The sequence below is a fragment of the Spea bombifrons genome, chromosome 3 (assembly GCF_027358695.1).
Source record: "Spea bombifrons isolate aSpeBom1 chromosome 3, aSpeBom1.2.pri, whole genome shotgun sequence".
Classification (NCBI taxonomy): domain Eukaryota; kingdom Metazoa; phylum Chordata; class Amphibia; order Anura; family Pelobatidae; genus Spea; species Spea bombifrons.
The window spans coordinates 76,496,980-76,513,560 of NC_071089.1; the positions used below are offsets into that span (position 1 = coordinate 76,496,980).

A 16,581-nucleotide genomic window follows, 5' to 3' on the forward strand; every position below is an offset into this window, starting at 1 on the left:
CCCGAAATGAAACTCGCTGCACCTAAAAACCCAAGGTATGTGCAAATGGGGGAGCCCATGTAACCATGTGTAAGCACTCAAAAAGTAACAAACCTTGTGCCTTATGCCTAAATTGGCATAACTGTATTTTTTTTGCTTGCCTTCCATTATCTTATGTTGTCATGGTGTGTTTTTAGAAATGAATTTTTCTTTGACGAAAAACTACGATTAATAAGGTTCTTGTTTATTATTTCCAGAATGACAGAAGAAGAGCGAGGAGAAATTGAGAGACAAATAAAAAGACTACAAGACAGTCATGGCCTTTTATCCAGAGAGTATGAAAGACAACAGCAAGAAGCCAAGGATTTAGTAGATAAACTAGTGGAACAGAAGGTGATATCAGTACAACTGTTTGGTTGCTTTCAAATGCATCGTTTTTGCAATCTGTGTGTTTTATTGCATGGAATTAAAGGAGCATTAACCAGGTTTAATAAACCATTTTTTATGTCAACAGTAGTCAGGTTTTCATGTTTTCTGTTCATGTGTATTAGAAGTTAATGAGCTGAAACTTTGCTCACTTCCGAGCAGACGATGTTGCATTGGCTGATCATTTGCAAAAAAGTGAGATATGCTTTTCTTTCCCATTTGCTGCTTTCTTGTCAGTTCATACGAAATGTCTAGCTACTGGCCTGAGTCTTTTCTTTGAAATATAGGACTGGCTTTCTGTTTCCAATAGGTTTCCAAAGGTTTTCATTCTGCCTACCATATTAACAGTGTTTGTTTTACATCAGGTGTGGATTTTTCAGTATGCTGTAAACATGTATGGCATGGTGTTTATTTTGTGTGTGTGTGTGGGGGTCACATCTACTCTCTGCTAACCTTTCACAGGCATTTCAGCATGATGGTTTGCTTTACAGGTGGTTTCTGCCCTCCCTGTAATTACCAGCTCTCTCACTAACCCACTTGATTTTTCCTGAAGCAAAGCTCTAGATCACAGATGCATGTTGAGTTCAAAAGCTTGCGTCACACCTTTGTTGGCAAGATACTGCCATAAATCACTTGCACACTTGAACCGCTAATACTTTTCATCATTTTCGGTGATTTGGTAAGTATATATTTGCAAATGTCAAGTGCATGTTTCAGGAAGAGGACCAGATGACAAGAATTAAATTATTTTCTGTTTTAGGTGGATAAAGTTATATCTGGAACCATTGATGAAGTCACTGGAACAGTTCAGTCTCTGTACCAATCTATAATGGAAGGTCTTGTTGATTATGAGACAGGAATTAATCTACTTGAGGCTCAGTTAGTAGTATCAGGACTAGTCTCTCCACATTTGAAGATGTGTTTTGAAATTGAAGAAGCCAAGAATCACTCACTTATTGATGAGCAAATGGGGTTGCGGCTCAAGGAGTTATCAGATGCTAAAACAACTATCTCATCCCTCTCGTCAGCAGAGTTTCCCATAACCGCAGCATTGGAACAAGAGTTAATTTCAGAACACATGGCAATAAAAATTTTTGACATGTCCTTGTCCTGTGGATGTCTCTGTATGTCTGCCAGTGGAGAGTCTCTTAACTTAAATAAACTCCTCCAGAGAAACTTAATTTCCACGTTGCTATTTTCAAGAATCATTGAGAGACAGAAATTAGGCAGAGATCTCCTTGATCCCATAACAGCAGAGAAGGTTACATTAGGAGAACTTCTCCAGAGAGCTATTATAGACAAACAAACCGGAATGAGGTTTTTAACTGTCAATACACAAGAAAAGGGAAAAATCTTATTAAAATCTGGAAGAAGGATAAGTGTTCTGAGAGCAGCTCATGAAGGGGTTTTAGAGCGAGAGGTCATGTTTAGACTGCTAGGAGCACAGATATTTTCTGGGGGAATAATCGATCCAGATACTGGAAACAGATTGACACTGGAGGAATCACTAGAGCAGGGCATCATTGATCAAGCCGCAGTTTGCGGTATATTGACCCAGCAAGTTCAAAATGGAGGAATTATCTGTCCATCCACAGGGAAATACTTAACTGTGGACGAAGCTGTTCAGTGCAACTTAATTTCATACAGTAGTGCATTGTTAGTCCTTGAGGCGCAAAGAGGTTTCATCGGCCTGATATGGCCGGACAGTAGTGAAATATTTCCAATATCAACATCTTTGCAGCAAGGAATGATTTCTAATGAATTAGCCCAAAAAATCCTAAACAACAGGCAGAAGATTGCTGGGATATATATTCCGGAAACCTCCGAGATTTTAAGCCTGGACTCAGCTGTTCAGATGCATGTAATAGAAAGTACTACAGCATCTGTCCTCAGCATCTTGCAGTTAGATGACAAAATGCCAAACATAGAACAGTTGGAACCAATGGGGAAGCAGGCCTTAAAATGTATGTCTTCACAAGATTCCCATATAACTGGCCTTAGTGACTTTTCAGATGACAAATGTTTGGATTCAGAGGAGGTCCTGGCTCATAACCCAGAACACACTAAACAATTATTCCTTTCATATGTCATGATAAACAGCTATATAGATGCAAATACAGGAGAACGACTTTTGCTTTTTGATGGGGATCTCGATGAAGCTGCTAGCATGTTGCTTGAGTCTGAGCACATAGTAAGAACATCGAATGGTGAAAAAGCATGTGACATTGAATACTCCGACAGAACTTCAGTGAGTTTGACTCAAGTTAAAGAGACGGACTCTCAGCCTACCGATCATCATTTAGCAGCTGAAAAACTGCTTGGTGAACAAAATAATATTGGAGTAGAACAAATGGGTGAAATGATTCCTTCTACAACGGACATTAATGTGATCAATAGAACCACAGAAAATTCAGATGATAAATTAAATGGTAGTAGCAGTAAAGCAGATGTACAGTCTTGTTTGGAAACTTCTGAAGCTTTAGCATGCTGTGATCAAGAAACAGAAACAGCACAACCCGAATTACCTAAAGAAGAATCTATGTATAAAACAGATAGCCAGCAAATAGAAAATGCAAAAAAAGACCTGTATAATTTTGAAGATGCTCATATATCTTCTACACCTGCCTCCGGAATTGTGATGTCTTCTCATGCAACAGAAGAAAACCAGTACCAGTCTGAAGATAAATGCAGTACAACCAATGATGGTTGTAAGGTAGCAGATATAGTGGCAATTATTAATGGGAGTAGTGCTGTTGCTGTACATGATCTGCCTGTAGAAGGAAATGGTGAATATGCAGCCCAGCATTCATCAATCAAAGATGAAAAATCAATGTCTAACATTGATCCTTCTGTGGAAACTACAGAAGATCAAATCAATGTTTCACCTAATGCTTCTAACGGTGATAATGTAGGACACACTCTGCAAATGCCTAGTACTGATGTCATTGAAGATGTTTCCAGAGGTAGTCTTCTAACACACCAGCATGAAGACTCTAACAGCAATAATTCCAGTACTCCAACTGACCTAAAACATGTTCTAATTAAACATTACAGCAGTGGCCTGCTTTACCCTGAACTAGATGATCAGAATAACAGTGTATTTGAGTCTGCATTTGACAGAGATCATTGTAGAGGGTCCCCTATTGAATTAGGTTCAACTTACCATGACGATCTCCAAAGCAGTAGTGATTATGATGTGTCTGAAGATGACAGTGATGATGATTTTATTGGTGTTTGTCAACCTACTAGTGTATGTGAGAGAATGCCAGTGAATGGAGACACAAGGCTTGCAGACAGGACAGATACCAGCTCTGATGAAGACATCTACTTTAGCAGTGACGCTGAAAATGTGGACATACTACATGAAAGGCAGTTTCTGGAGACCATTATTGAAGAAGACTCAGAAAGTACCAGTTGCTCAGAGGACCTACCTTTTCCTTTTAAAAGTGGAAGAGGAGTCAATGAATGTGTGTCTGATTCAGGAGCTTACGAAGGAGAGAGCAATAAGTCTGAAGCGACCAACAACACAGTATTTTATAACCTGACCGATGAGGAGAATGACTATGACTTTGCTGAAAGCTGTTTTAGTGAAACAGACATTGAATGTTTTGTTACGGATGAGACCAATAGTGAAGTTGAGTCTCAGGTAGAAGAACTTGCAGATGAACATATTCAGGATTATAAAACTAAAGACAATACGTGTTTGATTGGTATTTTGGAAGATGATGAAAACAACCATGCAAATAAAAGAGATGACTGCAATCCAAAACCTGCAGACCTTTGCTATTCAGAACTAACAGGTGATTCACAAAATGAACAAAAAGTGGAATGTAGCAGCATCACTAGCAGCACAACAAAAATGCAGGATAATATTGGCCAAAAAAACGAGGACACAAACTGTGTTAGCCAAGATCTTCATGAGGACTTTCAAAAAGAGAGGTACCCCGACACAGAAGATTCTAGCAGAGCAAGTAAGACCATCACTGACCAGGTTTTACCAAACAGAGATACATTTTGTGAAGCAGAGAAAGACATTGGCCACCCTTTCAGTTTAACAAATGAAAATACATCAGAAATGACCGTTCACAACACCATAGATTGCAAAGATTCAGAAAATATTAAAGGCATGGATGATAAACATGCTGATGGGCGTCTCACTGTAATAGAAAATCCCACCACCCTTATTAGAGAAACCAATGAAATGTGCAGCATTACTGGGGATCTGGAAGAACCTGAAGAGGTATCTGAGGATAGACAAACCAACACACAAGTCTTATCCAAAAGTCCAATTCATATAGACAGCCTGTGTACAATATTTGATTCTACCAGCAATAAACATTGTTTCAATCAGGTGGAGTCAAGTACCGCCACAGTTGATTCTGGGTCCATGTTAGCTTGTGAAGCAATAGATTTAGGTATTAAAAGTGAAAATGGAATTGGAGATTTAACAGGTTACCTAAAGGGATGCGCAGTAATGGTCCAAACAAATCTAAAATCTGAACATTCTTGCTGTTCGGAAAAAAATGATAACCCCTTACTTGACCAAAATTCTAAGCAGGATGCTGGAGTTTATAAAAATGAAAAACTGTCCACGTCTTTCAGCTCTATTCCTTCTGTGAAAAACATGAAAACAGCAATACCCTTGAGCATGGATGCGATGACACTCTCTAATTGCCGTCCAGGTAATTCCCAAAGTGATGTGAAACATGCTGTGGTTGATGGAATCCGTAGTTTTGATGATTGCAAGACTGAAGTAAGTGAAGATAACGTTAAGTCACCAACCCAGCTGGACTTAAAATTGTCAAGTCATCAATTATTTTCACATCATAACGCCAAAAGTGAGAGAGGATTAAAGGCTCATGCCGTGAATATGGATAACGGTGGGCAAAAGGGTGATATTTTTGCAATAAATAGTTTAGACCCCCAAGGAAATATTTTGCAGGTGCAGGATGATAGGAGCAATCATGTCTCCGAGCTCATTTGTAAACAGCCATATGAAGAAGTAGGGACTCATAGCCAAGAGACCTTGCTTTTACCCAGCAATGAGAAGCCTGAAACACAAGTTGATATCAATCAAAAAACTGTGGAAGAGACTGCTGATGGTAGCCTTGGAGAACAACAAGTCCTGTTGCCTAATCAGCCCAAGTTAATTTCTTCACAACTTGAGCAAATCTTTCATATTCCTCCTGATTCTGGAACCTCTAACAAGTTTGAAGAACTCATAATAAACCTAAACAAGGGTCTTTTTTCGAGCGATATGATCAGTTTTTCATCCAAATCAGGAAACATAGAAAAGCCTATAAACGAAGGAACAATTGATAAACTCAGACTAGACGATGTACCTATAGAGACAAAACAGGAGCCAAACCGTAGTAAAGATGACTCTGATGAAAAGCAGACAAGCAAAGACGTGAAGTCTCATGTCACAAGACCTGAACTAGGAGAGATGACTGGAACGATTAACAAACTTGAAACACAAGACACACAGGGGTGTGAATCAGCTGATGTGGTGAGTTCACACTAAGGTAGAAGAAATTGTTAAATGTGCTTTACTATGTAAAGGAGCATGTTTCTTAATGATTCCCCAGCGTTATGATAATTTGATATTAAGAGTACTCAAGGACAGCATGGCGCACTTTAGAAGCTAAATCTAAAACATTTTGGGAGCTTCCGAGAACTACTTGATAAAGCGGAGTATGCCCTTCACTTGTAGTATAGACCAGGTTCAATTATTGGCTCAATTGCTTTGAATTGGTTGAATAGTATAAATGTAGTAGGAATGACCTAGTGAATAGCCCCCAGGTGATTTTTAACTAATACTGCACAGTTAAAATGTAGATAAATCAACATTCAGCCATAGAAATAATTGAAGTCATAGAGTGGAAAGATATACATCTAAGGATTTTTGAAGTAGACGTTTGCCAGCCCTTTGGCGGATGCAATTTATAGATCAGACTGTCTATTGTACCTCTTATTGTACCATATCACATTTTCTACTATGCCTATGAAAATAATGCAGTAGATTTTTTTATCCTTATACTTTTTCTTTACATTTTTGTCAATTAGTCATTTGAAATGAATGTTAGTTAATAAAAATATGACATACATACATATATGATACTGTAGGCAAATAGTATACTATTTTACAAGAACAAGTAAACTAAAATGGAACAAGCATATAGACATTTTCATCTGCATGGTTTAAGGCAGCAATCCAACCAGCCAAGTGAACACTTAATAGACAATGAAAGATAAGCCGTTTATATTCAGTTACAAATCATCATGTGCTGTCATGCTATTTTGTTATTTCATTGATATTTTCTTGGCATGATCAAGTATGCCTTACTGTTCTTCAATTCATTATTTTAGGCGCATACAGCAATAAGTCACTTTGTTCAGACATTAAGTGAACATCTGACGGTGGTTCAGGATCTGAAATTCCACCTGGACAACTTGCCTCCTATCAGCGATAGCTTGGAGACATTAAAAATACAACTTGAACAGCTTGAGGTATGCCACCAAAAAAAGTGTTATTTTACCAGTCATATGATTTTCAGTTTTTTGGGGGGTTTTTTGTATGTTTCCATGAAAAAAAAAGTTACATAGAAAGTCTTTTATATTTTTTCACCAAACCCATTGACTAAGCTCGTCCGGCATAATGCATAATTAAAGAGGGAGTCCTATGTAAAAAATAGTTTCTCTCCTTCCACATACTACAGTGCTGTATACAGTAATGTAGGCTAGGATTGGCAAAACCCTGGTTATCTCTCATTTTCTCCCAATAAACTTCCTTTATCTGAAGACCTGGAGGCTGCCATTCTTTTCAGCCATGAGATTTTGGGCGACTTTCCCTGCTCAGGCACCGCAATCATTCTTTACAGCAATAAGTCCCTCTCTAGACTTTCAATAGTCAGACTGTCGGGCTAAGACTAAGTAATTCTATTATTTACTAGAGGCAGTATAAGGCATCAGGCTGCTTGTCTGGTAGGTTCAGCTGCAATAACAGAGCTAGAATGCAGCTACCCGAAAATATCATATATATATATAATGAAAAATACTAGAAGGGTTTTCAAATGTGCATTATGCAGGACCAGCAAGCCGTTCTTGTATTTGAGGGCACACCAGAAGTTATAGGTAGTTTCAAGAAATCACATCAATCATGGAAATGCAGCGGTGGTGGCATTTTCTCTAAATTCTGATGTATAGTTTTTTCTATTAGTAGCATCACTGGTTTGCTCCTCACATAGATGGAGTCAAACATAACGTACAGACATCAACAGTACTATAATATCTGTATTACAATAGTAATATCATTCCACAGTACTCTAATATTGTAATAAAGTTCTCTTTAATTGGACACATCTGTTGTAGCGATTAGCTGCTTTTTTATTGGGCATATTTGTATAACACGAGGACTTTACACAAACCATAATGTCCAAGTAGTGTTAAAAAAAATGGTGGATACCAGTCTTGCATATTCTGAGTTTTGCAAACTTGTTCCATTGGAAGCAGATAAGTAGTGTTCAATAAGGGGTTTTTGGTTTGCTCTTAATGATGCATTTTAACTAGTTGTGGATATCTTCACTTTTAGTCATTCGAGTCTAAGCTCACTACCTTCTCTGTAACAATGAAAGAAGACGTCAAGTTGGCAGAGAAGCAGTTCTTATTATCTCCAACCGATGACCTTCCAAGGCAGCATCTTAATAAGTTAAAAGGACAGTTGAAGAATGACTTCGCCATGGTTTGTGAGATGTCTTCAGATCGAGCAAAACTGATCGCTTTGGCTGTAGACTCAGAGATGGTGAGATTATGAATTTGATAACAAATATGCACATGTTTTAAACATGTATACAGTAATCTGGTCTGTGTTTTGCTGTCACTATAGTAAATTTCGAGTGTATGTGCCTTTGTGAGATAATTATAATCTGGTTACATTTTTTTTTGAATTTGTGTGTGTTTTATGCATATTACAAATGTATTCTCTCTAATATATATATTATATTTTATGCTGCAGTCTAAATTAGCAGAATCGCATCAAGAACTTTTGAGCAGACTACAGTTGCTGTCCAATTGGATTACAATAAACAAAGACAACATGTCCTGTACGGTAAACACTAACAGCGTGGATCTAATAAAGCAAAGCTTGCAGTCTCTCAAGGTAAACTGATTTCAAAATGTCATTTCTACTAGTTGTAATATGACCGTGTGCCATCGTAGAAGTACTACTATTACACTGTTACGCAATGTTCAACAATCCACATTCAGTGCACTAGTATGGCTTAGGGGCACTGAGAAAGAGGTTCTCGGAAATGCTTGTCATGTTCTATGTTCTATATAAGGTTTGGTGGCACTAGTGCCCTGTTATATTTCTATGGTGTGTCTTTTTATCAATTTCCATAGACCTTTGAAACAATATGAATGTACTTTAGTATATTATAAGGATTGATTAGGTTGTAGCTTATTGTCACTGTTTCCTCCATAGAGTGTAGGTAGACAACTGTCGGAACGAAAGATTGAACTGGAGACAACAGCATTTGATGTCCAGTTCCTCATATCAGAGCATGCCCAAGATCTTTCCCCTAACCAAAGCAAACAGCTTTTGAGGCTCCTCAACACGACACAGAAAAGCTTTCACGAGGCTCAGAAGAATATTGCAACCCAGATTGAATCTCTAAAAAGTCTTTTATTGGAAGCCCAAGATTTGAGTGACCAGAAGGTTTGCCTCTCTGTGGATGTGCATGCTGGTGAATTATAATGGCCGAAGAGGACGAGCGTGGTTGCAGTGCTGTAAATGAGTGTCCTACGCCACATTGCTCTCAATACAGTTATTTTAACAAACATGAAAAATATTATGACACTTTGTACAATTAGCTATTCGTTCACACAATATAAATACATATATAAATACATTTACGAGCTGATCTGACTATTATCATTATATGTTTCTGTCTCATCTATAAACATATTTCCTTGCTGTGCAAACTCCTTATTCTAACAATCATATACAAACTAACTTCTGTTTTGATATCTTTTTTCTGAAGCGCCATTTAACACAGGTTCCAGGATTAAAGGCTACTGGAATTGCCTTCGCAGTGAAGCCATCTACTCTAACATGTGCATGGTCGGGCTTTAAGCAAATCTTTCGCGCAGTGATTGAAGCTTTTTTTACAGCTCTTTTGAGATGAATGTAATGTTTTCTATCTTTTTACACTGTGATCACCATGTGGTACCTATTACCTGCCGCCATCATGTTTACAGCATACGTAGATCCGTTACTGTGTTACTCTGTTTCCAAGCGGCATGTTACATAGGGACGTAGCGCTTAGCTATTCTCTCTAATTCTTATAGGATGCTGAAGTGCAGTTACAAGAGCACAAGGACAAGCTAGAGGAGATCTGCGCTCTTCTCACGCAGACCGAGAACAGGCTCATCGGCAAGCAAGACATGTTTTGTGTACGCGAGAGCCCGACTGAGCTGCAGCATTATCAGAGTGAATATGAGGTACACAAATGAGTACAATAAGATAGTTCTTATTTTACAATGTTTTGCTGTATTGAGGGCAATTTCTTTATAAATGGGATTAATACATTCATGGGATTAGATGTGATCCCTCTAAACACTAGGCTGCAGTTAATACTGGGAGTGTTTAAACTCGGTTTGGTAGCATGCATCCTTCCAGCGGTGCCGAGGAGAATGACCATAGGAGGTCCGTTCCCCCTCTCTATTTTGTATCGGTAACACTTCTCACTGTGATAAAATTCATATTCAAGATACCAGCAGACATGCAATGCCAAAAAGCAGATAAATATTCCATAGATCACTTTTCCCTGTAACCTCTCCTGCCTCCAGACAATACTGATAATACACCCCAACTCACTCTAGATTGTAAGGTCTTTTGAGCAGCTCCCTCATCACCTGTTGTTTCTGTTAGTCAAATTGTTATGTTATTTACTACTTGCTACGTCCTGTTTAGCCATTGTACAGCGCTACTGAATATGATGGTGCTGTATAAAACAATAAATATAATAATAGGTCATTGGATGAGTAGGCATTTGTTGTCTAATTTCCACATTTGAATGGAAGTAGGAGCTTTAGGGTTCATAATGTTGCTAAATCTAGTAGAATATTATTCTAAATGGCTTTGTTTGAAGGACGCTGCAATTGTTGTAGTTAATTGATATCAAGTAGCCGAGTTTCAACCAACACACTCAATTTTTAAATAATAACACAAAAGATGAAATATACTGTTATTGTTATATTATTGTTATATTATGTTGAAACATTATCCACAATGACGTGATTCATTACTTGTATTATGTTCTTAATTGTTTGTAGGAGCTCCAAAAGGACATGCAAGCTGGTGCCAGCGAATTGGCTGAAATTGTGAAAAACACAGAAAAATTCCTCCAGGATCATGGAGATAAACTTTCTAAAGAAGACAGAGCTCTCATTGAGCAAAGACTCAAAGAGGCTAAAGCCAAATTCGAGCTTCTCAGTAAGAGGGCAGATGAATCCAAAAAGGAGCTGGAAAAAGCTGTAACGACAGCTATTAAAAAAGAAACAGAAAAGGTGTGTACAATGTCATTTTACCATAATCACAACATACATGTTTTGCCTTTATGCTATGTATAAAGGGGGTTTCTTCTGCATTATTAATAACATGCTCTAATGTAATACACTGCACAGTTTGCAATTTTGATACTAATTAAATGTAAAGAAATTTAGAAGGAATATCAATTTTCCATTTGTTTTTCATTTTACTGTATTTGCACAATTACGACATCTGTTTTTTTTTTCCAGTCGGCTGCAGTCGAGCAACTTGAAGAAAGTAAAACTAAAATAGTGGGCTTGCTGGAATGGCTCTCACATGTGGACAAAGACTCAAACAATGGAAACAGTGTGAAAAGGCCAAAGACCCAGCATAACGGGATCCATCACAAAGATAGTGACCTCACGTCATTACTTGGTGGTGTGGAGGAGGTGAACGGTAACCTAATAGAGTCCGATGGGAAAGAGAACTTTGTAAGTGCCCAGGAACAGGCCAAGGAAGAGGATTTAAGCAGCCAGTATCAGAAAGTGAAGGTAATGGACTTGGCATCAGAACTAATCCAGAACCCTGATAGATTACAATAGTACACAGGGGAAGTTGTATTTTGTTACGGTAGTAAGTGCCATATGCCGTACTTGGGATATACCCCACCTTTCAAAAGTTTGGAGTCACTTAGCTGTTTTCATGGAAAACAAGGCCATTTCTTTTTGTTTTTTCTAATGGTCAATTAGCATTTTAAACTTAAACTTGGATTAGCGAACGCAACATGCCATTGGAACACAAGAGTGATGATTGCTGGTAAAGGGGCCTCTATACGGATATGAAAATACTCCATTCAAAATCAGCCGTTTCCATCTACAACAGCCATTTACAACATTAACAACGTCTATGCTGTATTTCTGATCAATCTGATGTTATTTTGCTTTTCTTTCAAAAAACAAGAACATTTGTAAGTGACCCCAAAACTTTGAATGGTAGTGTCTATACGATATGCGATATGTATCTTTTTCTTGAATTCACTGTATGCGCTAACAATCTAACAATACAAAAGTTCAGTGTGTATTCATATATACTCACATTGAACTGCTTGACAACACTACTGCGTACATAAATGTACATGTACAAAACATTCTCATGAAGCCTTAGTAAGTCACTTAGTTTGTTTTTCCAGTGGGGTAGATTGGGAGGTGTATTTCAGTATTAGTTGATAAGAGCACTAAGATGTTGACATCCTTTCCTCTTTTCTTGTAGGCGCAACATGAGAAAATCATGTCCCAACACCAGGCGGTTATAATAGCCACACAGTCAGCCCAAGTCTTGCTTGAGAAGCAGGGCCGCCATCTTGCTCCTGAGGAGAAGGAAAAGTTGCAGAAAGACATTGAAGAATTAAAAGCCCAATATGAGGCAACGTTGTTTGATTCAGAGCGAAAAATGAAGGCGATACAGACTGTGCAAGAGGAGCTAGAAAAGTTCACAGGAGACTACAATGAATTTGAGAATTGGCTTCACGAGTCTACAGGAGAACTAGAAGATTTAGAATCTGGGCCCGTGGACTTTGCGGGTATCATGGCCAAACTCCAAAGACAGAAAAGTTTTGCGGAAGATGTTATCTCTCACAAAGGGGACTTGCGTTACATCACCATTTCCGGACAGAGAGTACTGGATGCCGCCAAGTCATGCAGCAAAGACGACGTCACTGAAAACAACAATAACATTAGCGCTCTGGAAACCTGCAAAATGGTGCAGAGCAAGCTGGACACGGCAGCAGAGAATTTTAAGTCACTACACTCAAAGGTCAGTTTCACATGGTCGTGGTACCCGGGGCACTGTATTCTTAATGACATCTGTACAGAATTCTGATTGATTTGCCCGCAGTAAGGCAATAAAGAAGCACCGCAGTGCTTATTAGCCACATACTTATATGATGCCATGGGTTGTGTGGATGGTGGCTAATTAATGTGTGTATATATACATTATATCTTTGTGGATACAATTCAGAATTAGTTATAATGTATAATGTAGTACTAAGCAAGCCGGTGAAGGCCGGAGACAGCTTCCTGCCTTGCTTGATGTGTAAGTGCATGTTGATGATAAGCCAGGGCTGAGCCTGACAAACCTTAAAGGATTTTGTTGGTAATTATGGAGCGTTTGGCTCTAACTTATTCTTTAGGCTTAACTAGTTTTTGTGTTTTTTTTGTACGGCCCACAGGACTCTAACATTGTGGCATTTCTTTACGTTATGTCTCTCTTCCCAGCTGATGCCTAATGTTTGATTTGCCGCTCTTCTCTTATCTAACGACAGACAACAGTGACTAATGGCTCAGAATAAATTGCCAAAACATATTCCTTTCAGCTTTTGTTTTCACTTGGTTGTTGTAATAAACTGATCACTCCACATGTGTGTGGGGCAGATATGCAGGACATAACAATAATTAGTGTGAAGGCATATATACCAAGGTAAAAGGTTCATTATTCCAATCAGTGGTCACTCGAAGTTTTTCTTCCTTAGTTGCTGATTGGAAATTCTTATAATGACCCCCAAATACAATCTACTTAACAAAAAAGTAATTGGACTCAGTTCTGATGCTGCACGTTGTAATATTTTAAGAAAACCAGAATGTATGGGGCGCAGGTGCATATATAGGGAAAAAAACAAAAAAACAACACAATATAGTGTAGATGGTATGCCCAGTATTAATTTATAAGTGATATGTTGCACTCACAAGTGAAAGAGGCAAATCCAACCCATCAATAAGGACTGTAAAAAACTTTAATATTCTTCAAGATGAATCTAAAAAACAAACTAAAATAGTGCGGTATCTTAAGTAAAACAGTATATACCGATAGTAATGCACTCACAGTTTTTTCATGCACAAAGTGCATATGCAGGCATTTGGTTAAAATCTCGTGAAATAAAGTCCAATTGAGTCTTTCTACGCGTTTCGCCCTTTGGGCTTCTTCAGGAAATCAATTGGTGCAGATGTCTGTAGATGTCAGTCAATTCAGCAAAAATCAGCAAAAGTCAGAAATCTGTGTGTACTTTCATCCCTTCAGTCTGTTCTTTTATAGTCTTTTGAATGTGTATTTCCGTATGTGTCATCCCGTTTTCACCTTTGTCCTTTGTTGTCATCACGTCTTTATCTGTCGTTTGGTTGTTTTCCCGTTTGTCAATAAAGATTGCCGGCAGAAAAAACTGCAAGGGGCAAGGACCGCGTCACCGCTATGTAGGAGGATATTCAGCCCACGTCACTCGGGAGACAGAGAAGGGATATTAGTTCATTCATCGACAAAAGGTGGATGATCGTGATGTATGCGTTTCAAACGGAAGGGATATGAAAGACTTTAATTTAGAGAAGAAATTGGAACTGAAAGTGAAAAGAGAAAGTCAGAGGAACTACCGCGGCATTCGTATTTCGTATGAAGACCGGGTTGAGGTCTTGCAGAGAACTTCAAAGACCGGGGTTCGAGGAGATTAAAGCGATCGCGATGTGTGTGTCCCGTATAGAGACTGAAACGGAATCGAGTGAAGAATTCGAGGGAGAGCAAGAAGAGGACCTTATTTTATATCCCGTGTGGAGACTAAAACGAAATAAAGTGTAGAATTCGAGGGAGAGCACGAAAAGAGCCTAATTTTCGTGCTCTCCCTCGAATTCTACACTTTATTTCGTTTTAGTCTCCACACGGGATATAAAATAAGGTCCTCTTCTTGCTCTCCCTCGAATTCTTCACTCGATTCCGTTTCAGTCTCTATACGGGACACACACATCGCGATCGCTTTAATCTCCTCGAACCCCGGTCTTTGAAGTTCTCTGCAAGACCTCAACCCGGTCTTCATACGAAATACGAATGCCGCGGTAGTTCCTCTGACTTTCTCTTTTCACTTTCAGTTCCAATTTCTTCTCTAAATTAAAGTCTTTCATATCCCTTCCGTTTGAAACGCATACATCACGATCATCCACCTTTTGTCGATGAATGAACTAATATCCCTTCTCTGTCTCCCGAGTGACGTGGGCTGAATATCCTCCTACATAGCGGTGACGCGGTCCTTGCCCCTTGCAGTTTTTTCTGCCGGCAATCTTTATTGACAAACGGGAAAACAACCAAACGACAGATAAAGACGTGATGACAACAAAGGACAAAGGTGAAAACGGGATGACACATACGGAAATACACATTCAAAAGACTATAAAAGAACAGACTGAAGGGATGAAAGTACACACAGATTTCTGACTTTTGCTGATTTTTGCTGAATTGACTGACATCTACAGACATCTGCACCAATTGATTTCCTGAAGAAGCCCAAAGGGCGAAACGCGTAGAAAGACTCAATTGGACTTTATTTCACGAGATTTTAACCAAATGCCTGCATATGCACTTTGTGCATGAAAAAACTGTGAGTGCATTACTATCGGTATATACTGTTTTACTTAAGATACCGCACTATTTTAGTTTGTTTTTTAGATTCATCTTGAAGAATATTAAAGTTTTTTACAGTCCTTATTGATGGGTTGGATTTGCCTCTTTCACTTGTGAGTGCAACATATCACTTATAAATTAATACTGGGCATACCATCTACACTATATTGTGTTGTTTTTTTGTTTTTTTCCCTATATATGCACCTGCGCCCCATACATTCTGGTTTTCTTGCATTTTCAACACTTCGAGGAGGAGTGTCGCTTGGGTAGCTGCGGTCTATACTAGGGAAGTATTCACATATTTATTCACTATTTATCACATTTTACCTAAGTAGCACGTATTTTTTGGATTTCTTTAGTTTTTATTCGTTGTAATATTTTGTCAAATAGTTTCATCTAGTTGTATATGTTTTTCTTTTAGTGCAATGTCTTGGGGAATAACCTGAAAGATTTAGTAGACAAATACCAGCACTACAAGGAAGCATCATCCGAACTTCTGTCCGGGTTACAGAACTCAGAAGTAGCTGTAAACAAACGGTTATCGGAGCCCATTGCCTCTGACACCAGAACTTTGCAAAGGCAGCTGGAAGACGCAAAGGTAAATCTGTTTTGCATTGATTTGTTTCAGAAGACGTTGTACCACGCTTAGTTCCATGGAAGCCAGCAGTGGAGAAGGGCGAGAAGGTTGTATTAAGAATAGGTTTAGGAAATGTGCATAGATGTAGTTGGTCAAAACACTTGCCCAGATTAAAACATGGAGCGCTTGGAACATTCACCATTTACAAGGCAGTTTTGACAATCCCTATTACTTTCAGTGAGGACATTTTCTCTGGAGGAAACTTCTTCTAAGTTTAATATTTTCTGGATTCTATTTATATATTTCACATTAAACTGACAGCATTTACTTGAGTTGGACATAGTTGGGCCTTATGTTTGCTTGAATTGAATTTTCTGTCTCGGGCCAAGGTAGCAGTTAAGAACATATTGAGTTATAACTGTGTACTGCTTATTATTAGATGTTAACTGAACATCGTTAACATTCTTGTCTCTGCAGATGCTGTGTGAGCAGATGGCCACCCAGCAAGCTGGGGTAGAGAAGCTTAAGAAGGCAGCAGATGTGCTTCTGGATACCAAAGGAGGTCTATTACTAAACAACGATGAAATCCAGAAGCCACTTGGTATACTTCATTTATTCTACTTCATTAATAGTT

The 16,581-nt window shown here is 38.5% G+C and overlaps 1 protein-coding gene across 1 annotated transcript in view; it reads left to right on the forward strand.

The window, feature by feature from the left end:
* The window catches only part of DST (dystonin), a 219,477-nt gene that overhangs the window by 134,393 nt on the left and 68,503 nt on the right, over positions 1-16,581 (forward strand). Inside the window, 12 exon segments of the mRNA XM_053458898.1 lie at positions 237-372; positions 1,166-5,914; positions 6,775-6,915; positions 7,997-8,206; positions 8,420-8,563; positions 8,888-9,121; positions 9,754-9,906; positions 10,741-10,974; positions 11,206-11,487; positions 12,206-12,748; positions 15,792-15,968; positions 16,425-16,548. Of these exon segments, the coding sequence (XP_053314873.1) occupies positions 237-372; positions 1,166-5,914; positions 6,775-6,915; positions 7,997-8,206; positions 8,420-8,563; positions 8,888-9,121; positions 9,754-9,906; positions 10,741-10,974; positions 11,206-11,487; positions 12,206-12,748; positions 15,792-15,968; positions 16,425-16,548 (7,127 nt within the window).